This window comes from Triplophysa dalaica, chromosome 7 (assembly GCF_015846415.1).
Source record: "Triplophysa dalaica isolate WHDGS20190420 chromosome 7, ASM1584641v1, whole genome shotgun sequence".
Classification (NCBI taxonomy): Eukaryota; Metazoa; Chordata; class Actinopteri; order Cypriniformes; family Nemacheilidae; genus Triplophysa; species Triplophysa dalaica.
The window spans coordinates 707,332-733,884 of record NC_079548.1 but is presented as its reverse complement, the minus strand read 5'-3'; the positions used below and the strand labels follow the sequence as shown (position 1 = coordinate 733,884).

Sequence of the window (26,553 nt, the reverse complement as noted above, 5' to 3'; positions counted from 1 at the left end):
GTAAACATCTACACAACTCATTGAATCACATCACATGAAGAAATTCAATCACCCTCATAAATATCGACACTGTCACTGATAGAAGATATCATTTATCTCATAGAAAGATATCATTTATCTCATAGAAAGATATCATTTATCTCATAGAAAGATATCATTTATCTCATGGAAAGATATCATTTATCTCATGGAAAGATATCATTTATCTCATAGAAAGATATCATTTATCTCATAGAAAGATATCATTTATCTCATAGAAAGATATCATTTATCTCATAGAAAGATATCATTTATCTCATGGAAAGATAACATTTATCTCATGGAAAGATATCATTTATCTCATAGAAAGATATCATTTATCTCATAGAAAGATATAATTTATCTCATAGAAAGATATCATTTATCTCATAGAAAGATATCATTTATCTCATAGAAAGATATCATTTATCTCATGGAAAGATATCATTTATCTCATGGAAAGATATCATTTATCTCATAGAAAGATATCATTTATCTCATGGAAAGATATCATTTATCTCATGGAAAGATATCATTTATCTCATAGAAAGATATCATTTATCTCATAGAAAGATATCATTTATCTCATAGAAAGATATCATTTATCTCATGGAAAGATATCATTTATCTCATAGAAAGATATCATTTATCTCATGGAAAGATATCATTTATCTCATGGAAAGATATCATTTATCTCATGGAAAGATATCATTTATCTCATAGAAAGATATCATTTATCTCATAGAAAGATATCATTTATCTCATGGAAAGATATCATTTATCTAATAGAAAGATATCATTTATCTCATGGAAAGATATCATTTATCTCATAGAAAGATATCATTTATCTCATAGAAAGATATCATTTATCTCATAGAAAGATATCATTTATCTCATGGAAAGATATCATTTATCTCATAGAAAGATATCATTTATCTCATGGAAAGATATCATTTATCTCATAGAAAGATATCATTTATCTCATAGAAAGATATCATTTATCTCATAGAAAGATATCATTTATCTCATAGAAAGATATCATTTATCTCATGGAAAGATATCATTTATCTAATAGAAAGATATCATTTATCTCATGGAAAGATATCATTTATCTCATAGAAAGATATCATTTATCTCATAGAAAGATATCATTTATCTCATAGAAAGATATCATTTATCTCATGGAAAGATATCATTTATCTCATAGAAAGATATCATTTATCTCATGGAAAGATATCATTTATCTCATAGAAAGATATCATTTATCTCATAGAAACATATCATTTATCTCATAGAAAGATATCATTTATCTCATGGAAAGATATCATTTATCTCATAGAAACATATCATTTATCTCATAGAAAGATATCATTTATCTCATAGAAAGATATCATTTATCTCATGGAAAGATATCATTTATCTCATAGAAACATATCATTTATCTCATAGAAAGATATCATTTATCTCATGGAAAGATATCATTTATCTCATAGAAAGATATCATTTATCTCATGGAAAGATATCATTTATCTCATGGAAAGATATCATTTATCTCATAGAAAGATATCATTTATCTCATAGAAACATATCATTTATCTCATAGAAAGATATCATTTATCTCATGGAAAGATATCATTTATCTCATAGAAAGATATCATTTATCTCATGGAAAGATATCATTTATCTCATGGAAAGATATCATTTATCTCATGGAAAGATATCATTTATCTCATAGAAAGATATCATTTATCTCATAGAAAGATATCATTTATCTCATAGAAAGATATCATTTATCTAATAGAAAGATATCATTTATCTCATGGAAAGATATCATTTATCTCATAGAAAGATATCGTCTCGGGTTACGTCTGTAACCCTTGTTCCCTGAGAAGGGAACGAGACACTGCGTCGCCATGGCAACGCTTTGGGGAACGCCTCAGCGTGACCAGCTCTGAGCACGTGTGTCAACATCGTCCAGTAGTGAAACGATACGTCATGGATGACGTATGGACCAGGAGGTATAAAACGACATCCGAAACAGTCAACTTCAGCTCGAAAAACTTCGAAGCAAGAGGCTAACAGGGATGTAGGGAGTATGGCAAGGTGACGCAGTCTCTCGTTCCCTTCTCAGGGAACAAGGGTTACAGACGTAACCCGAGATGTTCCCTTTCGAGGGAACTCGCACTGTGTCGCCATGGCAACGCTTTGGGGAAGGAAATACCCAAACCGCCATACGCCCAAATGCCTGTCTGTGTGTACAAAAATGTCACGTGGAAGACACAAGCACCTGGGCTCCCGGGGTGAGATTCATGTCCAAACTATAGAATCTCACGAATGTGAGCGGAGAGGACCAGCCTGCCGCATCACACACGTCCCGCATAGACGCCCCCGACCTTAAGGCTACGGAGGCCCCCATACCCCTAGTAGAATGAGCTCTGACATCCAAAGGCGGTGGTCTGCCAGAGGCCTCATAGGCCGGAGAGATAGTCTCAACTATCCATCTGCTAATGGATTGCTTGGTTGCCGAAAGACCTTTCTTCGGTGAACCAAAACATACGAAGAGCTGCTGCGCTTTCCTCCAAGCCGCAGTTCTGTGTACATACGAGTCCAGTGCTCGCACTGGGCACTACAAATTTAACCTTTCCTGGTCCTTGCTCCTGAAAGGTGGAGGACAGAATGCTTGCAAGGTAATGGGTCTCGGTACATCATCCATAACCTTAGGCACGTATCCTGCCCGGGGGAAAAGGAACGCCTTAACCAAACTAAATTCAAGCCACGTAGGGGAAACCGACAGGGCCTGAAGATCTCCCACTCTCTTGAGAGAAGTAATAGCCATCAGGAAGACTGTCTTAAGAGTGAGAAACTTAAGAGCAACTGAATGGATGAAAATTCCCGGACAAGCGCTTAGTTGAAAAACTCATGCTTTGTGTAATTCCCTGTCTAACTTGTTCAAACATAGCTCTTTTAAAATTTGCTTTTAATTTAGCAGAGCTGTGGAATTGATATTTCTTTCTCTACCGTTCTCTTCCCAGGTAGGTACCCTAGTGTAGCTCACAGGCCTCAACCTGCGAGCACCATGAAGAAACTGTAGAACCAAGGGGTCTCTACCAACAGGTATGCCCCCTAGCCGAACATGAAAGGCAGAAATGGCTGCCATATACACCTTTAAAGTAGATGGGGATAAGTCCGCAGCAAAGGGATCTTGTAAGAACTCAAGCACTGTAGAAACTGGGCAGTTACAGGGTCCAAACGGTGAGCTGAACACCAAGTAGTGACGACTCCCCACTTCAAGGCATAAAGCTTCCTTGTAGAAGGAGCTCTGGAATTAAGTATGGTCTCCACAGCCTCAGCTGAGAGACCAGTGTCTAGAAGGCTAGCCCTCTCAGAGGCCAAACCCATAGTTTCCATAACTCCGGGCGTGGGTAATGTATCTGACCCTCCGCTTGAGAAAGGAGGTACCTCCTCAAAGGAATCTCCCATGGAGAGTTATCCAACAGGTCTAAGATGTCTGAGAACCACACTCAGGCCGGCCAGAACGGGGCTACCAACAGTAGGTGAACTCCGTCTCTGTGCACCCTTTCCAGAACTCCCGGGAGTAGAGCGATCGGGGGAAAGGCGTACAGGTGAAGCCTCGGCCACACCTGTGCCATACTTACCTGAGTCGCGAACAGATTTACCTCTGCCCTGCAAAACCTCATCCAAATCTGCTCCACCACCTTGGGTGGAGTCTCCATTCCCCCGGCCTCAGCCCCTGCCTCGACAGGATGTCTGCTCCTCGGTTCAGGTGACAGGGGATATAGACTGCCCTCAAGGAGAGCAGCTCCCCCTGAGACCAAAGGAGGATCTGATGTGCCAACTTGTATAGTTGCCGTGACCGCAGACCCCCCTGGTGATTTATGTATGAGACCACAGCTGTGTTGTCTGTCCTGACAAGCACATGTTGGTCTCTGAGTTGTGGGAGAAAGTATGTCAACGCCAGAGACACTGCCATCATCTCTAGGCAATTTATGTGCCAAGATCGAAATTGGCTCTCCCATCGGTTTTGGCCCCATTGGCCTTCCACAACAGCTCCCCAACCTGTGAGTGAAGCATCGGTTGTCAGTGCAACGCGCCGACAACTGCTTCCCAACACTGGTCCTTGGGAAACGAACCAAGGTTCTTTCCACATTCTCAACGTGTGCAGGCATCTGCGTGTCACCTTGATAATGCGCAACTGGTTGCCCCTCGGGGAAAACCCTTTGGTTTTGAGCCAACACTGTAGAGGTCTCATATACAGCAGGCCGACAGGAATGATGTTGGACGCAGCTGCCATGAGTCCCAACAGCCTCTGAAAAAGCTTTACCGTCAGTGATTGGCCTAGCTTTATTCTGCAAACGGCTGACAGGATTGCAACAATACGAGCAGGCGCGAGCCGCGCCTGCATCGTGATGGAATCCCATATTACTCCTAAAAAGTGGTTCTCTGTACTGGAGAAAGCACACTTTTCTTGGTATTCAGCCTCAGCCCTAGCTCCTCCATATGTGCGAGAACAACATCTCGATGTTGAACCGACAGATGTGATTTTGCTAGAACTTCTTGTTCCATCACCAGAGTCTACTCAGGGCACACCTCGGTGTACAAAACCCTGTTGAAGCGGTGTGGGCGGATTTGAAATTGGATCCGGTAACCCTGCTTTACCGTGCGCAGGACCCATTGTGACACATTTGGTAGACTTTTCCAGGCTACCAAATGGTCAACTAAGGGGACTAGCCTCTCGGGGCCAGCCTCTGGTGATATTATTACGGGAAACGCAACGGCTCGGCAAACCTCGATTGGCAGAGCCGGCTGAACCCTCTGGGGACACCGAGGAGGAACGGGCACCGTATAATGAGGTGCGAGCGCACGCTCCTCGGGGGAAAAGGGCTGTCAGGACTTTTTCTTGTTTTCCCCTTTCCTCGCCTGAATGACTGCCCTCAGGTCAGTCCTAGGTATGTAAGGCTGCGGGTGAAATTTTCTTCCTGAACCCCCATCCTTCTGGGGTGGGGCTCGGGAAGCAACACTCTGCTTCTGACGCTCACGATAGCTAGTGGACGCCTGTGGCTGTTCTCGCCCCGCCGCCTGGGGAGTTTGTCCGCGGCGGGGGAGATAAAGTTTAAATGCCGCAGCCTGTTTCTTAGCCTCCTCGAACCTTTCAACAACGGTGTCTACAGCGTTGCCGAAAAGGCCAGTAGAGGACAATGGGGCGTCCAGAAGAAATGACTTGTCAGATGGTTTCATGTCTGACAGGTTCAACCATAAATGCCTCTCAGTGGCTACCATAGCGCCCATGGAGCGGCCCAAAGAACGGGCAGCCTCACGAGTAGGGACGGAGAGAAACATCCATAGCATGACGGACGGGTTGTAAAACATCCGCCGCCACCACTCCCGTGTCGAAAAGAAAGGGAGTTTGCCTCGTTTGGGCTGTGTTCTATGCTTAAGACATCGCTCGTCCATCTTATTCTCAGGACGAGCGTTCGGTTTATCTTGTGGCCAGTCTATTGTCAGTTGGGTTACCGCAGCTGTCATGACTTCCACCAGATCGGCGTGTACCAAAGCAGCAAGAGGGGGAACATAATCTAACTCTCCTGCTTCGATACTAGTTATGTCTACATCCTCAGATGCAGAACATTGCCGAACCGGACTCCCTCTATGAGCGGGAGAAACCGCAGTGCGTGCTCCCGACTCAGCAGAGAGAGAGGTGGAAGCTACGGAGGGTAAAGAGAAGCCGGAGCATGTGTCTTCAGCCTCCCTGACGTCCTTCTGTGAGCCCCACGAGTGAATATTCCGCTCGGCCTCGGCAGAAGCGGGACCATCACCACGCGGAGCTCGCACCTGGCCGTGCTTATCAAATAGTGCTGAACGGGAACGGAGCGTACGCTGTGGTAAAAGTCCACAGGCTTCACAGTCAGCTCCCTCGAGCGCTGACTGTGCATGCTCCGCTCCCAGACAGACTACACAGAGATCATGCGTATCATTGCTCGTGATAAAACGCGAACAAGGAGGAGCACAATGTCTGAAACTTTTCTCTGACATGTTAGCAAACTGGCTAACCAAACACACTTCTTTTACAGAACACACTCACGCTTCTTTTAACTAGACAAACACACACTACACACAGAGCCGTTGCTGAGAAGAAAAGAGCTGAAGTTGACTGTTTCGGATGTCGTTTTATACCTCCTGGTCCATACGTCATCCATGACGTATCGTTTCACTGCTGGACGATGTTGACACACGTGCTCAGAGCTGGTCACGCTGAGGCGTTCCTCAAAGCGTTGCCATGGCGACGCAGTGCGAGTTCCCTCGAAAGGGAACATTTGATATTTTACGCTCTGTGTCGAAGTGAAGCACGTGTTGTGCAGTGAGTGTCCGACAGGTGGCGGCAGATCACTGCTGATGACGTCTGATATGTCCGCGCATGCGCATATCGTGACTGATCCACACGCCGGAAGTCAACACAAACACGGAGGTCATGTCGGGTAAATAAACATTCATATTTTACTGTATTTTACACAGTTTTTCAGTGAGTTGCGTGATAGTGATCTGATTTTATTATGTTTGTGTCTGTTTATCAACAGCTGACAAAATATTTACGTACATGTTTATAAATTTATTCTGTAAAGTCTTCCTGTGGCCTTTATAGTTGATATATTAAACGTTAGTGTACATTTGTTTGTGCTATAACAGAAAGATCGCATGAGTGCTTCTTATGTGTTTGTGTGTTTGTACTTGAATGACCCTGTAGTGTAAGTTACAATGTAGTCAATTGTAGTTTTCTGTCATATATTTTAGTAATGATTAACTTTGTTAATGTGTAATGGGGTATTCTGTAGTATTATCTAAAGAGAATTGATGAACTTTAAACATAAATACTGCAGTATAACTGTAATATTCAAATTTACATTATCTAGACAGTTTACCACAGTAAATACTGAAGTATTGTAACATTTTAAAGCTTTTATTAAGATGTAATACTTTACATTATTACATTTATTTATTAGTTAGATATTATTTATTAGAATGATCTTATAAACACCATGAAGTGTGCTGTGTTTTAACTTAATGTGTTTTTCTCTCTTTCTTGTCTGCTCCTGTAAAGCTGCTTTGGAACAATGCACATTGTGAAAAGCACTATATAAATAAACTTGAGTTGAAACTTGAATTAATAATACTGGTTGTTAGGCATCGGTCTGAGGAAGATTTTGACCTCTTGCTCTCTTTTGCAGATCAGTCGAGCAGGGCCGAGGAGGAGAGAGAGAGTGACGGGGAGGAGCTGAGACTCGTCCTGATTGGTCGAACGGGTTCCGGCAAAAGTGCCTCAGGAAACACCATCTTAGGAGGCCGTCACTTCCTGTCGGCTCTGAGAGCGGCTTCAGTGACGCACGTGTGCGAGCGGAGCGGGGTGGCGTGTGACGGCCGCAGGTGGAGGAGGGTGACGGTGGTGGACATGCCGGGATTCGGTGACACTGGACTGGACACCAGTCACGTTCACTCTGAGATCGCCAAGTGCATCGCTCTGACCGCTCCCGGCCCGCACGCGTTCCTGCTCGTCATCCCTTTGGGTCGCTACACGGAGGCAGAGGACCGGGCCGTGGAGGAGATGATCCGTGTGTTCGGCGAGGAGGCTCTTCATAGTCACACAGTGGTTCTGTTCACACGAGGAGATGAACTGGAGGACGGAGGAATGGAACGGTTCCTGAATGAATGCGTTCCAGATCGTCTGACGGTTCTGCTGCAGAGATGCGGCGGCCGCTATCACGTCTTCAACAACAGAGAACCGGAGAACAGAACGCAGGTGAGGGAGCTACAGCAGACGGTGGAGAGGATGCTGGAGGTCACAGGACACAGGTGCTACAGCAGCGAGGTGTTCCTGCAGGCGGAGCAGGCCATACGAGATGAGCAGCGCCGGATGAGTCAGGAGGGGACGGAGCTCTGCAGGCTGCGGCGGGTCAGCAGACGTCAGACCCTGCGCTCCGCTCTGAGCTGCTTCAGAACAGAAGCCGCTCTCTCGGGGAAAGTTCTGGAGCGTGTGAAGGTGCTGGTCGCCGCAGGAGCAACAGGAATGGCAGTGGGGGCTGTGTTTGGAGCCGCGGCTCCTCTGGCTCTGGCAGCGGGGGCCTCTGTGATGAGCGGATCTGTGGCAGCGGGCGGAGCAATAGTTGCTGTGGCTTCTGGAAAGACAGCATTGGCTCTGGGAGCAGCCAAAGGTGGGGTGTTGGGGGGTTCGGTGGGTGCGCTGGCCGGGGCGGAGGCTTCGGGACCGCAGGCGGCTGCTTTAGAAGTGCTGCAGCGGGTTGGAGTGATGGGTGTGTCAGTGGTGGGTGTGGCTGCAGGAGTTGGAGGGGCTGTTGGAGCGGGTGCAGCAATAGGGGCGGTGCTTGCGGGAGGAGCTGAATCGGCAGCAGGAGGGGTCGGTGCCACTATGACTGCACCTGGAGCGCTGGACGCCACTGCACGGATCCTGACGGCCCTGACTGAGATGGGACGAGCGGCGGTTGGTGTTGTGCTCGCTGGAGGGCTGGTGGTGAAGGTGGTAAAGGAAAAGATTCGATCTGGTCATGGAAACAGCCACACTGAACGAAACTCCTACGAGGTCTACTGGAATAAATAAAAGAACCAGAATGTGATGTTTTCTTTTGTGTTCCACTGCAGAAAGACACCAGAGAGAATACATGATGACAGATGATTTTTACAGATTTTGTCGTTTTGTTTGTACAGGTTTGTTTGGTTTTGTGAAAGCTTGCTTGAGAAGATTTCATTAAAATGTGTTTGTTTATCTTCTAACGCAAATTAAATACGTTACACCTTCAAACCAGACTGAAGTTTGACTGACTTTAATTTGAATTATGAGTTAATTTCGCTCAAAAACATCTTTTGCTATAACATTGGTTAAAACAATAATTATATGATGTTACATGTTAAATTTTCTCTTTATTTTCAAGGTACTTTATTGGCATGATTGCGTGTTCTTGCAATTTCCCAAAGCATTGAACGTATAACAAAAGCCCATATTGATTGGATAGCATCTTGCAGTTGATAGAGATTTGTGGGATGCACGAAGCTCACGTTCCACCACATCCCAAAGATGCTCTATTGGGTTGAGATCTGGTGACTGTGGGGGCCATTTTTAGTACAGTGAACTCATTGTCATGTTCAATAAAAAAACAATTTGAAATGATTGGAGCTTTGTGACATGGTGCATTATCCTGCTGGAAGTAGTCATCAGAGGATGGGAACATGGTGGTCATAAAGGGATGGACATGGTCAGAAACAATGCTCAGGTAGGCCGTGGCATTTAAACGATGCCCAATTGGCACTAAGGGGCCTAAAGTGTGCCAAGAAAACATCCCCCACACCATTACACCACCACCATAATTACATTAATGAGAAATTGAACAAGTGTTCCTAATAATCCTTTAGGTGAGTGTACAGCAGTTTGTCTGGTATTTGTAAGGATATTAAACAATCAATGTCAATTATATAAAACATTTTTTTAAAAGTCCATGAAAAAAGTAGTTGTATCTATGTAGAACACAGGGTATGTCTCCAGAAATTCGTATCAAGACTGGATTAAATTCTTGAAGTGTTTTATTCGATCAACAAAGAGGTAAACAATTCAAAAGAAATAATCACAAAAATGATCAATCAACAGTCACAACAGTGTCACGGTATGGGACTCATGGATTAGATATCACCTCCCTCAGACATAACTGTGGAATTATGAAAAAAACTCAACTGTGTCATAGTGTGGGACTCATGGATTAGATATCACCTCCCTCAGACGTTATGAAACGTCTTGAAGCACTCAATATGCATTGGCCTGGCACACTTTTCACAACCAAATGATGTGCGACCATCACAGACACAACAATCAATGGAAAACAAAATGAACACATAGACAATGATTTCACTTTTGTATAGCTTCTGGAACATATTTGCAGGTGTTTTAAAAAACATTGTGATTAAAAACAAATCTTCATATAATCTGCCCACCTGTGTTTAACGGCCAGTGAGCAACACTATCAAACCTGGGAATATGAGTCACAGCAGCTGACATTGAGCTTTTGGTGCAGTACCAAATTTTTACAGGAGACTTTGGAAACTACTTGCTGAAATCCAAAGAGATCATAATCACCATTCATGACATGGTGTTCCACCTATGTGGAATGATCTGCCCGCTGCTACAAGATCTGCAGATTCTGTAGCCATCTTTAATAAACGTCTGAAAACACATCTCTTCCGTCAACATCTGATCTGTTCTGACTCTATTTTCTTCTCTACTCTTATCTTCTCTACTCTAAAAAAAAAAAAAGTATGAATGAATGGTTCTGTATACTGTGTTAGGCTATATGAGACCAGTATTCTTTTTGATTGCACTTATGCTTTTGTTGTACTTGTGCTGTCCTAATTGCTTCCATTACCTACCCAACCTGTAAGTCGCTTTTAGCGTCTGCTAAATGACTAATTGTAAATGTAAATGACATCTCTGTGGAACATCCAACTGTTGACCACATGACTGTGGAGAGTCAAGGCATAAATTGGCCAGCACCACTTTTTTGATGTCATTGTGCTGTGGTAACGGGACACCTGAAGATCATGTAGATCTACTCCTCCCATTCGCTGGTTGTAAGAATAGATTTTTTGAGGTTGCTGGAGGTAGTCATATGCCTTTCTTTCTTTGTTCCATCTCCTAACTCAGTGTAGACATTTTCCACATTGCTTCCAACAGGTACCACACTGTTAACCCTTCACCTCACCAGAAGCTTTTTTCCTTCAGACAGAACTTCTGTGAAGCCCCGCTGCAACTTTTGGAATTCCTTCATTGGTTTGAATGGCACATCAAACAACTGGTTTTGCCGCATGGTCCCAGTGCACCAATATCCTCACTTGGTCAGAGATCACATCAGAGATAATGTGTTGAAGAGGTTGTCATGAGTGAAGGTGCATCCTTCTGGAACACCACCTTCAGCTAAACCCAGCACTACACTGGGCCCATGACCTAACCCAGTCTCTGTAAGGAGGGTATGCACTCCAGCATAAGGCTCCATGTGGTAGAGGAAACCGTCTGAGGATGCCAGGCTCCAAACCTTATAGCCGTAGTGGATTGGTTTTCCCTTTCTGGTCTTTTGAATTCTTCTCTATCTTAGGGACCACTGCAGCCTCTGGATCATCAGTGTCAAGTTAATCCAAAACTTGACTTAAAGTCAGTCTGAAAGAGAAAATAACACAGAAGGACATATGGGGGACATGGACTCCATGGTCACAATTGTGACCGTCTTCATTTATCTGCAGTTTGACAACAGAATAAAGCATGTAATGATTCAATGCATACATTTGTTTTTAAGATAATTGCGATATTGGTAACAATTGTACTATGTTATCATTTGTATACTTTGTAAGCATCTATAGGGACTTGTGAAGATGACGACGGACGCCTTCTCTCGTTCTACATTAACATAATCAGTGAGCCATTTCAAACTCCGCCCCTTGGTTGAATATTAACGAATGACTCTTTATTTCCTGTGAGCTGCGTGGGCGTGGATTGGTTTAAATGGACGTGTCGATGCAAATGATCCCAGCGCCTCTGCTCATCGACGTATCATCGGACCACGGTCCAGCGAGCGACCGGATTGGCCGACAGCGCCTGATCTTACGACTGCCATTGACGAGCACGAGCCAATCGGAGGGGAGCGTCATTGTTTGTGATTGACGTCACCGCTGGAAAGCAAGATGGCCGCCTGTGTTCGGTGAACGCTCGACCGACAGCGGAACCGCCTCGAGAGAGAAACTGTGAGTGTTTGAAACTCGATCCTGATAACCGAATAAAGCGACAGAGACACGTGACGTCCCGCACGAGACGCGCTGAGGATGGACGGCGCGGGGTTCATGGACACCATGTACCCGACCCTGACCGAGCTGGGCGATGAGTTCACACTGGGAGACATCGACGGTAAGAGACCGAACCGTAAACCGTGACCGCGAGCTCAGGGTTCGGCTCGTGTGTGTAAACGCAGATGTCATGTTCGGTTCGAGCGTGATGATGTAAACATCATGTGTGTGTGATGTATGATTGTGTGTATTCATGTTAAATAAACATCGTGTGTGTTTGTGTTGACGCTGTAATGAATTGTGTTCTTTACTGTTTTGTCCTCTTGACAGTTTCTCATTGAATTATTTTGTTTGTCGAGCTGTTTTGTGTTGACATACAGTTCTGTACAAAAGTTGTTTATGTGACACGCACGCACGCACGCACGCACAGCTGGGGTCGGATGCAACAGGTGATGTGTCATACAGGAGCAATAATACATAAGGGTTGAGAGAGAGAGGGAGAGAGTGAGAGAGAGAGTGAGAGAGAGAGAGTGTGTGAGTGAGAGAGTGAGAGAGAGAGAGTGTGTGAGTGAGTGAGAGAGTGTGTGAGAGAGCGTGTGTGTGTGAGTGAGTGAGTGAGTGAGAGAGAGAGTGAGAGAGAGAGAGTGTGTGAGTGAGAGAGAGAGATGGAGAGAGAGAGAGAGAGAGGGAAAGAGAGAGAGAGAGAGAGAGTGATGGAGAGAGTGATGGAGAGAGTGAGGGAGAGAGAGAGTGACGGAGAGAGAGAGTGAGGGAGAGAGAGAGTGAGGGAGAGAGTGTGTGAGAGAGAGTGAGTGAGAGAGAGAGAGTGTGTGAGAGAGAGTGTGAGTGAGAGAGAGAGATGGAGAGAGAGAGAGAGGGAAAGAGAGAGTGTGTGAGTGAAAGAGAGAGAGTGAGGGAGAGAGAGAGAGAGTGATGGAGAGAGTGAGGGAGAGAGAGAGTGAGGGAGAGAGAGAGTGAGGGAGAGAGAGAGAGTGTGTGAGAGAGAGAGAGATGGGGAGAGAGAGAGAGAGAGTGTGTGAGTGAGTGAGAGAGTGTGTGAGAGAGTGTGTGAGTGAGAGAGTGAGAGAGAGAGAGTGTGAGTGAGAGAGTGAGAGAGAGAGAGTGTGTGAGTGAGAGATAGAGAGAGAGAGTGTGTGAGTGAGGGAGAGAGTGAGGGAGAGAGAGAGAGATGGAGAGAGAGAGAGAGTGTGTGAGTGAGTGAGAGAGTGTGTGAGAGAGAGTGTGTGAGTGAGTGAGAGAGAGTGTGTGAGTGAGAGAGTGAGTAAGTGAGAGAGAGAGAGAGAGATGGAGAGAGAGAGAGAGAGTGAGAGAGAGAGAGAGTGTGTGAGAGAGTGAGAGAGAGAGAGTGTGTGAGTGAGAGAGTGAGTAAGTGAGAGAGAGAGAGATGGAGAGAGAGAGAGAGTGTGTGAGAGAGTGAGAGAGAGAGAGTGTGTGAGTGAGTGAGAGAGAGTGTGTGAGTGTGTGAGTGAGTGAGTGAGTGAGTGAGTGAGTGAGAGAGAGAGAGTGTGAGTGAGAGAGAGAGAGAGAGATGGAGAGAGAGAGAGAGAGGGAGAGAGAGAGTGTGTGAGTGAGAGAGAGAGAGTGAGGGAGAGAGAGAGAGTGTGTGAGTGAGAGAGTGAGTAAGTGAGAGAGAGAGAGGGAGAGAGAGAATTTAGGACCAATCAGTCTTTTCAGATTTCAATGAGCCCAATCTGCGTTCCTATGTAACAGACTAAAAGAAGACTAAATGAGAAGATGAACATGTGGGACGAGTTTAAGGAGTTTAAGCAGCCGGCCCTGATCTCATCATCACTCAACATTATATTCACTGTACATTATGGGGTGGTTTCCCCACAGGGTTTAGGCTAACTAAACGTTTGAGCTGTCTAAACTGAAAACTTTTTTCTGTCTCAGAATGCACATCAGTAATGATTTTCCTAATTTAACTAAGGTCTATTCTTGGTTTAACCCAAACTGCCCCTCAATTAATTTAATTTATAAATGAAGATTTTACACCTTTTACACATGTTCAAATGTATGATTTAAAATAGATGTGTTATCATCAGTTGTTACTGTAATAAAGTTGTAAACCATTTGATCTACATGACAGTACAATACAACTCACTTTCTCTCAAGGTCTGGTGTGTGAGTTCAAGGCTGCAGTGTGTGTGTGTGTGTGTGTGTGTAGTGTGTCACGCTCATGAGAGATCTCAGCTGTACACACATGATGATCTTCTGTTGAGTTGTGACTCATGTGTGTCTGCTGTCACAGGCCGGTGATGAAACTCATTGATCTCCTGGTGTGTGTTTGTGTTGTGTATCAGAGATGCTGCAGTTTGTCAGTAATCAGGTGGATTTTCCGGATCTCTTTGAAGATCAGATGGGGGGCAGTTCTGTGGCTCCTGTACGGGGTCCTCCACAGACGGCCCCCAGCTCCATCCTGACCCCCCCACACACTCCCATACAGACCATCAGCCAGATCCAAACACGCACGCCACCACTGCTGCAGCCCAGACCACAGCCCATCACACAGGTGAGCCCTGACCACACCCACTCACAGCCATCACACAGGTGAGCCCTGACCACACCCACTCACAATCATCACACAGATGAACTCTGACCACACCCACTCACAGCCATCACACAGGTGAGCCCTGACCACACCCACTCACAACCATCACACAGATGAACTCTGACCACACCCACTCACAGCCATCACACAGGTGAGCCCTGACCACAGCCATCACACAGGTGAGCCCTGACCACACCCACTCACAGCCATCACACAGATGAACTCTGACCACACCCACTCACACACTGACCACACCCAATCACACAGGTGAGCCCTGACCACACCCACTCACAGCCATCACACAGATGAACTCTGACCACACCCACTCACAGCCAATCACACAGGTGAGCGCTGACCACACCCACTCACAGCCATCACACAGATGAACTCTGACCACACCCACTCACACACTGACCACACCCAATCACACAGGTGAGCCCTGACCACACCCACTCACAGCCATCACACAGGTGAGCCCTGACCACACCCACTCACAGCCATCACACAGATGAACTCTGACCACACCCACTCACACACTGACCACACCCAATCACACAGGTGAGCCCTGACCACACCCACTCACAGCCATCACACAGATGAACTCTGACCACACCCACTCACACACTGACCACACCCAATCACACAGGTGAGCCCTGACCACACCCACTCACAGCCATCACACAGATGAACTCTGACCACACCCACTCACACACTGACCACACCCAATCACACAGGTGAGCCCTGACCACACCCACTCACAGCCATCACACAGATGAACTCTGACCACACCCACTCACAGCCAATCACACAGGTGAGCGCTCACCACACCCACTCACAGCCATCACACAGATGAACTCTGACCACACCCACTCACACACTGACCACACCCAATCACACAGGTGAGCCCTGACCACACCCACTCACAGCCATCACACAGGTGAGCCCTGACCACACCCACTCACAGCCATCACACAGATGAACTCTGACCACACCCACTCACACACTGACCACACCCAATCACACAGGTGAGCCCTGACCACACCCACTCACAGCCATCACACAGGTGAGCCCTGACCACACCCACTCACAGCCATCACACAGATGAACTCTGACCACACCCACTCACACACTGACCACACCCAATCACACAGGTGAGCCCTGACCACACCCACTCACAGCCATCACACAGGTGAGCCCTGACCACACCCACTCACAGCCATCACACAGATGAACTCTGACCACACCCACTCACACACTGACCACACCCAATCACACAGGTGAGCCCTGACCACACCCACTCACAGCCATCACACAGGTGAGCCCTGACCACACCCACTCACAGCCATCACACAGATGAACTCTGACCACACCCACTCACACACTGACCACACCCAATCACACAGGTGAGCCCTGACCACACCCACTCACAGCCATCACACAGGTGAGCCCTGACCACACCCACTCACAGCCATCACGCAGATGAACTCTGACCACACCCACTCACACACTGACCACACCCAATCACACAGGTGAGCCCTGACCACACCCACTCACAGCCATCACACAGATGAACTCTGACCACACCCACTCACAGCCAATCACACAGGTGAGCGCTGACCACACCCACTCACAGCCATCCCACCCACACACACTGACCAAACTCAGATCACAGATGTTGAGGATGTTTAGTGTTTTTTGTATAGGTTTTGTTTTCAGATGTGATGTGTGATTTTCTGTGCAGGTGCAGACGTTTCCAGTGCAGACGCTGTCTGTGCAGACGCAGGCGCAGCCGCAAACTGTGATGATCACTCCAACTGGCACAGCGTCTCGTTTCATTCAGAATCAAGTCATCTGTCAGCAGAACCCCAACGGCGGCTTCCAGGGTAACACACACACACTACCAGGGATGGGCATGTTCTCTATTAAACGTATTTTAATGACCTATTTAATTACTTTTGAGTATTTTGTCATTTGTATTTTATATGGAAGTAAAATAGTGACTAATGTGTTTGAAGCAAAGAGACGTGCTGAAAAGCACTAACTGAAAAAAAATGCATTGAATTAACAGTTCTTGCATTTTAAGGTTCTGCAATTCAATATGGTTGTACATTTAAGCTGTGAATATTTCAAATTGAAAAATTTCACACTCGGTTTCACTGTCTAAAAATTAAAAAATCAAAATTCACCTTTTAAATTTCATTTAAAAAAATTAACTTTAAATACAACCTTTAATATTCGACGGATAATTTTCAGTCCATATTATTTCGATTTAAAAATTCGCTTCCACAAATTCAGCGGTTCAAATTCGACTTGAAATTCAAAGTTTCACATCCGGGAATCCCAGGAAAAGCAATAGAGCGCCGATTCTACAAATGCATGATCTCTTCCTGCTGCCTGAGCGCTTCACCAGCAGGTGGTGTAAGTCGGTTCTGACGAAGATCAAATCAAGAAATGCAGAAACTCTTTAAATGTTTGCCACGGAGTCCACTCATCTGCTCAATTAAGTGAATTTAGTTGTTCTCATAGATAGCTTCTTATACATCATCAAGAAAAAGAAAAAAAGTTGACGTTAGTACTGGCAGCTTAGCTCACCACTATTAGCCCTAGAAAAGACATGGAGCACGGGGACAATTCTAGGTGGCCTGGAATCATTGGACGGACTAGTCATACATTTTAATTTAATTATTTAATATTCTACCCGATCTCCTTGTACTGTCTATCTAGAGTACGAGTTTACGTTTGTATATGGCTTGCTATTTATACCCATTCATTACTTTTTTGCGTGCATATGATATATTAACATTAAGTCATTTAGCAGCATTTAGCATTTTTATCCAAATTAACTTCAAAAGAGGTCAGGGAGCAATAAAGCGATATGTCATAAAGGAGCAAAACAATATTGGTTAAGATGGTATGGGTAAATTACACCTGCGTATCAAATGCACGAAAATCACTGTAGCTTGCCACATGCAAACATAAAATCGTGCTATTGATAAGCACCATCTTAAGTCATCAAATAATGGTTTGAGTTTCGGGGATGAGAAAAAATGGATATATAACAGTGCTTTACTAAGCCATACTGTGTATTGAGTTTTTAAAATAAAATAAGTTAATTTCATGAAGCTATTTGAATGACACAAGCGATGGTATATGATTAAATGTGCCAGAAAACAATACAATAAGATTTTAAAGCATTACATTAGGTTCATAACACGATCACAATAAACTTAACGATTCAAATGAAACTTTCTATTTTGGTATAAAACTAAATAGGAAAAAAACAATAAATATCCATTTAAAACTTACTACAGTAGGAAATGAAAAAGTAGTGCAAACAGATATAAGAACAAGCCATGAAATATTTTATCACAACGTAAAATAATCTACAATATAAATAACCAATTAAAAGTAAAGTATTTTCTTCAAAACATAATTGTAAAATATTTTTAAATATAGGATATAAATGCTTAAACTTAAACAAACTAATAACCACTTAGAAGAGAAATATCAATGGAAATAATTATGCCTGTTTTTCATCTGAAATCTCTGAGGTCAGAACTAAAAATATAGCCAAGTATAGTCTATTAGGCTAAATGAACCAATGAATAAAAAACAAACTGAAATACTGCAATAATAAAGACACCTACCTACGCATCTCATTCAGTCATCATAAGTTTAAAGAGGGTAAACTTGATCGTTTATCTGAACTGTACACGTACATTTTAGACACTTTGCTATGAGGTGTACAGGTCTGTTAGATCCTTATGGGTCCCAGCGGCTTCGGGTCTAAAACGTTGACAAAGATCGTGTCCGATATGGCATTGCGTCTCTAGTAATTTAAAATGAATTTACTTTTACCGAATCGACTTGAAAGACAAAAATTGAATCAGTTTAATTGTTATGGAAACAACAAATATTTGATACACCAAAATTTCCAATACATTATTAGATTAATACCGTAATTGACATTTTTGCATTTTATTAACAGACAGCAACTCAAGCAGTTTGTCGCACATTTTAGGAAACACCATCTTACAGCTGTTAGATCCATAACGCCGTGAGGTCTCTTTCTTGGCTTCGACAATACATTTCGTGTCTGTTCTGGCTCTAAAGAACGTGATGTCTATTTGTATCTGGTCAATTTTATCTGGCCTGCTCAAGAAGTTCGCTTGGCTAAAAGATCGGTTTTTTATTTTATATTAACAAAATGAAAACGACGAATGTTTCCACAATTCCACAACATCCAGCATTTTCTGAGAGTCGCAAATTAAAAAAAGATCATGTGAGGAAAATTAAAAGAAAGTCTGTAGAGATTGCTGCTATGTCATATAAACAGAAGCACTGAGAGAGTTGCAGACTTGTTAAAATCGGAGCGGTTATCAATGAGATGCTGGTTGAGATCTCAGTATTTGACCAACAATTAAACACAATAAATGTCCTGTAAATGCTGATGATGCACAATATTTATGTGTTTAGTTCAGTCAACTGTTCTCTCTCTCTTCTGTTTCTCCACGGTTCCTCCCGCACTTCAAATGATTGCTTGTCACATGTTTAGAATTTTCGAATGACAAGTAACTTGCATTTTATTTAAATACATTTGATGAATAAGTATTTGTCATATGTTACTAAAAGCTTTTCGATGTATTTGTGCCCATCTCTGCACACAACCAGATGATGCACAACAGCAGTGTTCTAAACGACTGCTTCTCCTCACAGTCCTCCAGCCGCAGATGCAGAGCATCATGACATCACCGCAGGTCCAGCCAATGACCATCCAGCATCAGCGTGTGTTGACTTCAACTGGTCAGACCATCCAGACGCTCTCCACAACCCCCGCCACTGTACACACGGTGTCTCAACAACTACCTGTACGTCACACATGCGCTTACCCACAATTCCCTGCTGCAGTCTGGAGAAACGTGTGCTGTATCGTATGCATACTAACTGCACGGAGCGCATTATTGGTGTGTGAGTGGCTCTTAAAGGAGATGCTGTTTTCTGATTGGCTCTCAGGTGTTGGTGCATCAGCCTCAGATCCTGAAGACAGATTCTTTGCTTCTGACCACACTGAAACCTGACGGGACTCAAGTTCTCTCGACCGTCCAGAACCCCGCCGGCATAACAACCCTGACCACGCCCATACAGACCACCGCCCTGCAGGTACCTGTGTGTCGATCACCTGATGAAAAGAGTCAAACTGAAGAAGTGTTGTTGTGTCCACACTCACTCTTCATCTCTCTCTCTCTCTTTCTCTCACAGACCATAATGGGCGGCAACATTCTGACCACCGTCCCGGTTATGATGGGAGGCGGAGACAAGCTGCCCATCAAACAGATGTCACCCATCACCGCCCACAGCGGGAGTGGCCCTAGGGTGGATCAGGGCATGACCATCGCCATGGGAACCGGAGGAGTTGTCAAAGAGGGCGAGAGAAGAACGACACACAACGTCATCGAGAAGCGCTACCGCTCGTCCATAAACGACAAAATCCTGGAGCTGCGGGACCTGGTGATGGGCAGCGACGCTAAGGTTTGTCTCGTCCTCACGCTCAGCATCGATCTTTCTCTCTCTCTCTCTCTCTCTCTCTCTCTCTCTCTCTCTCTCTCCCTCCCTCTTTCTCTCTCTCTCTCTCATCTCTCTCTCTCCCTCCCTCTTTCTCTCCCTCTTTCTCTCTCTCTCTCTCTCTCTCTCTCCCTCTCCTTCTCCTGAATCTCTTTCTCTCCCTCCCTCTTTCTCTCTCTCTCTCTGTCTCTCTCTCTGTCTCTCTCTCTCTCTCTCTCTCTCTCTCTCTCTCTCTCTCTGTCAAGATTCAAGATTCAAGATTCAAAGGAGCTTTATTGGCATGATAAAAGAAAATGTACATTGCCAAAGCACAAGATTAAATATAAACATGCAGAAATACAGATTAAGATCAAAAATAAGATAGAATAAAATTAAAAGTCTATAAGTAAAAATCTATATATATATACATCTCAATATAAACAGAAAAAGAGTTTTAATTAAAGTTCTCAATGAGGGTGATAGTGTCAGTTTGTGTGTGTTGTCCTGTCAGTGTTGTGTTGTGTTGTGCTGCTTGTTCTTTGGTCGTGGCAGGACTTGACATATCTTGCAGCAGGTCTCTCTCTCTCTGTCTCTCTCTCTCTCTCTCTCTTAGACTGACAGGTTTTGTTTTTTCTGTCACAGATGCACAAATCAGGCATCCTGCGGAAAGCCATTGACTACATCAAGTATCTGCAGCAGATCAACCACAAACTCCGGCAGGAGAACCTAACGCTGAAGATGGCCAATCAGAAGCACAGTGAGTCTAATGACCTCCACACACACACACACACACACACACAGACCTCTCGCTCACTCGTGTGTTTGTGTCTCAGAGTCTGTGTGTCTGTCTGATGATGTGGATATGAAGGCAGAGGCGGCGATGATTTCTCCTCCTCCATCTGATTCGGGTTCCGGTTCTCCTCCTCAGCTCTCGCCCTTCTGCGTCGACTCGGAACCGTGCAGTCCATTGCTGGACAACGAGCAGGTCAGACACACAACATGACACTTCCTGTGAGGTGAGGTGGGTTTAAAGGTGTTGTTTGTGACAATGTTTTTGTTGTGAGTCAGATGAAGAGCGAGCCGGGGTCTCCTTCATCGGTGGGTGTGATGGACCGCTCTCGTCTGCTGCTCTGCGCGCTCACGTTCCTCTGTCTGTCTCTCAATCCTCTGCCATCTCTGTTGGGTTCAGAGGAGCGCTGGAGTTCAGCTGTCACTCACGGACCCTCACGCTCTCTCTCCTCGCTGCCCCCCGGACCCTCGCAGGACTTCAGTAAGACAGAGTTCAGTCTGATCTCCGGTCAGTCGTGTGTTCACTCATCACATCTCATGTCTCTCTCTGTGTGTGTGTGTGTGTGTGTCAGTGGAGTGGATGCGGATGCTGTTGCCGTGGTTTCTAGTGTGGGTTCTGAGCGGGGTGGGCGTGGTTTTGGGGTGTGTCCGGGTGCTGTATTTGTGGGAACCGGTGACGCCCCTCCACTCGCCCAAATCTGTGAGCTTCTGGAGACACCGCAAACAAGCCGACCTACAACTGTACAGGGTACAAACACACACATCACACACACAAGACAAACACATACCACACAAACACACGTCACACACGCATTACACACACATCGCACACATGACAAACACACATCACACATTTACATTTAGGCACTTGGCAGATGCTTTTATCCAAAGTGACTTACATTGCTTTATCCTATACATTTTACATAAGTATTTGCAATCCCCTGGGATCAAACCCACAACCTTGCGTTGTTAACACTATGCAAACCATTGAGCTACAGGAAAGCACACAAACATCAAACACAAACATCACACAAACACAAATCAAACACACATTTCACAGACACATCACACAAATACAGACGGTGACGTGTGTGTATGTTTGTGTGTTTCAGGGTGATTATTCGTCTGCGGCGGCGGGTCTTCAGACGTGTCTGTCAGTGTTGTCCAGAGTTCTGCCCATCACCACATTCGACATCACCTGCTCTCTCTCCTGGAATCTGATTCGCTACTGTCTGAGAAAACCTGCCCCTCTGGGCTGGCTGGTACGTTTGGTTGGTGGGAAGCAGGAGGGGGAGGAGTCAAAGACGAGCTCGCGGGACGCAGCGCTGGTATATCATAAACTCAGTCAACTGCAGCTCACAGGTGTGTGTGTATGTGTGTGTCTGTCTTTGTGTGTGTGTTTCCTGAAATGTATTTGGAATGAGAGGAAACGTGACATGTGCTCTAACTCAAAGACAATTAATGACCGGGTTATGTGTGTGTGTGTGTGTGTGTGTGTGTGGGTAGAGTAAACACTAGGGTATATGGACTAAATGTCCCCACAAAGATGGCCATTAGGAAACAAGCTTATAAATCAGACAGAATGAACTTTTATCAAAATCTAAAAGAGCAGAAAGTGTTGTGTGATTGTGAGGCTCAGTGAGAGAGAATATGATATAAAGTTTGTACAGTATTAAAACCATTGTGTCATAAAACATGGGAACCCAACATGTGTGTGTGTTGCAGGTAAGCTGGAGCGCAGTCCTCTGTGGGGTGTTTGTGTTTCTCTCAGTGCGGTGAATCTGTCTAAAAGTGCAAAAGGGAAGATTTCAGTCACACAACAGATTGAGATCTTTGTGACGGCAGCAATCAGCCTGAGAACATCACTGGGAAAACATCTCACCTGCCTGCCTGTGAGTGCACACACATCATACACACACACACACACCATATACACACACACACATCACACACACACACACATCATATAAACACACACACACATCATACACACACACACATCATATACACACACACACATCATACACACACACATCATACACACACACGCACATCATATACACACACACACCATATACACACACACACACCATATACACACACACACATCATATACACACACACACACACACATCATACACACATCATACACACACACACACACACACACCATATACACACACACACATCATACACACACACACACACACACCATATACACACACACACATCATATACACACACACACATCACACACACACACACATCATATAAACACACACACACATCATATACACACACACACACATCATACACACACACATCATACACACACACACACATCATATACACACACACACATCATATACACACATCACACACACATCACACACATCACACACACATCACATACACACACACACATCATATACACACAAACACATCATATAAACACACACAAACATCATATACACACATCACACACATCATATACACACACACACACATCACACACACACACACACACACACACACACATCACACACACACACACACACACACATACATCACACACACACACACACACACACACACACACACATCAGACACACATTACACACACATCACACACACATCACACACTTCACACACACACACACATCACACACACATCACACACACATCACACACAGATCACACACACATCACACACACGCATCACACACTTCACACACACATCACACACACACACATCACACACTTCACACACACATCATATACACACATCACACACACATCACACACACTTCACACACACATACATCATACACACATCATACACGCATCATACACGCATCACACACACACATCATACACACACACATCATACACACACATCAGACACACATCATACACACATCACACACACACACACACACATCATACACACACACATCACACACATCACACACACATCATACACACACACACACACACACACCATACACACACACACACACACACACACCATACACACACACACACACACACACCATACACACACACACACACACACACACACACACCATACACACACACACTCATTATACACATTGATGTCTCTCTCTCTCTCTCTCTCTCTCAGGGTTATCTGTTAAGTTGTGCTGAGAGTTTGGCCTGTCAATCAGACTCTAAGCCCCTCCCAGACAGTCTGCTCTGGATCTTCACACCATTGGGCCGTCAGTTTTTCCTGAGCTGTGATTGGTCAGTGAGGTCAGAGAGCAGCGAGCAGATTTTCACCTCTCAGAGAGATCAGGGTGAGACAAACAAACAAACAAACACAGCCAATCCCAGCCGACAGATGTGTTCATGTGTCTTCTCTCTGCAGTGGACCCCGTAGCACAACTGCACCGCTGCTTCTGTGAGAAACTTCTGGAACGAGCCGTTCACACACTGATCGAGCCACAGAGCGGCAAACACACAGAGGATTCTGGGTAAACACGTGCACACGCTCGCTCATGAAATTAGCATAGCAACACAGCTGATCATGTGGCGTCATTGATGTGTTTATAGGGAGTTCTCTGGAGTTCTGGAGTTCCTACAGCTGTTGAACACATGCACTGAAGACTCCGCCCCCTCCACCGCCCCCTTCCCTGCGCTGGCCAATCACTTCACAGCACCAGGTTTGTGTGGCTGTATGTTGATGTCCTCATGTCTGTTGTGAGTGTTGATGTGACTCTTGTGTGTTCAGTTAGGGACCCGGTGTGCCGCTGGTGGGCGTCGGTGCTGAAGGCCGCGGTTCATTGGCTGCAGGGTGATGATGCGTCCGTGAGGTCACTACTGTCGGAGGCGGAGCGTATGCCCAGAGCTCTTCACTCTCTAGAGTGAGTGATAAACATCATGTAAAGTGTTTGTGTGTTAACCGTGTGTAGCTCTGCTGTAAGCCTGTGTGTGTGTGTGTGTGTCAGTCACCCGCTGCCCAAGGCCGTGTTGGCGTTGTGTAAGGCCGTTCAGATGAGTGTGTGTCCTCAGAAGGGAGAGGGCGTGTCCAGCTGTCTCGCTCACTGTCAGCGCGCCGGCGCTCACCTGCACGTCAGTGTGTCGCAGTCACACAACAACACTTGGCTACACAAGGTACCACACACACTCACACGTCGACAACATCTTAGTGCCTTCTGGGATTGACCTAAAAACCAATGACGACTTCTTTCAGGGGGTGGAGCTTCTGATGTGTGACCTCCTCCTTACTCTGAGAACCAGCCTATGGCAGCGCGGCGGGGGGTCTAACGGAGAGCCTGGCCCCGCCCCCGGAGCACAGCTGGCTGGATTTCAGAGGGACTTGAGCTCTTTGAGGAAACTCGGACAAGCTGATAGCCGAGCTCAACACAAGGTGACCTTTGACCTTCACATTAAACCGCGCATGTTGGACGCTGACGTTAAACGTGATGTTTGTGTCTTCAGCTGTTCCTCCACGAGACCACCGTCAGACTGATGGCCGGAGCCAGCCCTACACGCACACACCAACTGCTGCGCAACAGAACGCACAACTACACCACCACAGGTAAACGCCTCCCACGCTGACCCCCGGTGCAGTGGCTGTGAGCGCCAGTCATGTGTTTGTTTGTGTCTGATGTCTTCAGATGGAGAGCGTGAGAGAGCTCATGTCATTCTGTTGGCGTGTCGTCACCTGCCGCTGCCCTTACTGACGCCTCCGGGTCACCGCACTCGTCTGCTCGCTGAAGCCAAGCGTACACTGGAGAGAGTCGGTGACCGCCGCTCGCTGCAGGACTGTCAACAGATTCTACTGAGACTGGGAGGAGGGACCACCATCGCTGCGTCATAACACACACACACTGTATGTTAGTGAGGAAATCAACATTAGATGTATAATAGTTTCACACACACACATACACGCTCGGTTCAGTGTGTATTTACTGTAGTACCCAGCATCCTCCTCAACTACCTCTCTCTCTCACACACACACACACACACGTTGTACAGAACCGTGTAGAGACCAAAGTCTTTTAGATCACATGGATGGGGGGTATCATGTGTAATTAGCTCATGTCACATGCTTTTTTATGTATTTGCTTATTGTTGTTCATGATTATTTTCTGTTTACTATCGGATGTATATCGGAACATTAGATCAGGACTTTTATTATGAAGACACATGACGATCAGATAAAAGTCTTTCACGCATAGTGAAGCTCAATGGAAGAAAGTTGTGTGTTTATTGTTGTTTCGAGTTTGTCATAATTTAAAGTGTTAAAGGTTCTGCTTGTGTTTTAAACTCTTCCACTCGCTCATGTTTGTTTGTTTTGTGCGGATTTCTATTCCTTGATTTGTTTTTTAAATAAAACTGCAGATGCCATTGAAAAAGAAGCATGTGCTCAGTGTGTCTGTAGATTCTTTGGGATTGTGTTTGTGATGTTTAATAAATGTGAAGTTGTTTGAAGTTGTGATCATGTCACTGACATGTTTAAAGGACGGTGCCACATATGATGTATCTGTTATAAATAACGTAAGTTATCATTATTAGCAGACAAAACAGATAGAAATGAGCCTTAAAGGGACAGTTCACCCAAATACATAGAATTCTGTCAACATTTACTCATATATGTCTGTGTCTGAGGAGCTAAGTTATTTTAATTAAATAATCAGTTATTTTTAATAATTTACTTTTAACAATATATTGTAAAGACAAAATACACATAAAGCAAAATAAGTTGCCGGGTCTAGTCTAGTTGAGGCTACTGCATGTATACAACTATTTGTACATTTAGGCGT

At 45.1% G+C, this 26,553-nt stretch overlaps 2 protein-coding genes across 3 annotated transcripts; both read left to right on the top strand.

Annotated features, from left to right (window-relative positions):
• Positions 1–6,371: 6,371 nt before the first annotated feature.
• On the top strand, positions 6,372–8,850 carry LOC130426245 (GTPase IMAP family member 4-like). Its single transcript, XM_056752914.1, has 2 exons — positions 6,372–6,512; positions 7,260–8,850. The coding sequence occupies exons 1-2, from the start codon at positions 6,506–6,508 to the stop codon at positions 8,642–8,644; spliced, it is 1,392 nt and encodes a 463-aa protein (XP_056608892.1). The 5' UTR covers positions 6,372–6,505; the 3' UTR covers positions 8,645–8,850.
• A 2,817-nt stretch (positions 8,851–11,667) lies between these two features.
• LOC130426233 (sterol regulatory element-binding protein 2-like) lies at positions 11,668–26,182 on the top strand. 2 transcript variants are annotated; one of them, XM_056752896.1, is made up of 20 exons: positions 11,668–11,983; positions 14,187–14,395; positions 16,176–16,317; positions 19,106–19,302; positions 19,448–19,594; positions 19,694–19,963; positions 20,618–20,732; positions 20,809–20,960; positions 21,044–21,245; positions 21,337–21,512; positions 21,877–22,126; positions 22,490–22,656; positions 23,910–24,081; positions 24,153–24,258; positions 24,338–24,447; positions 24,516–24,648; positions 24,733–24,898; positions 24,978–25,154; positions 25,226–25,325; positions 25,405–26,182. In XM_056752896.1, the coding sequence occupies exons 1-20, from the start codon at positions 11,902–11,904 to the stop codon at positions 25,605–25,607; spliced, it is 3,276 nt and encodes a 1,091-aa protein (XP_056608874.1). In that variant the 5' UTR covers positions 11,668–11,901; the 3' UTR covers positions 25,608–26,182. The 2 variants fall into 2 exon arrangements, with proteins under 2 accessions (XP_056608874.1, XP_056608875.1); XM_056752897.1 differs by having other exon boundaries at positions 11,670–11,983; positions 19,151–19,302.
• The last annotated feature ends 371 nt before the right edge of the window (positions 26,183–26,553 follow it).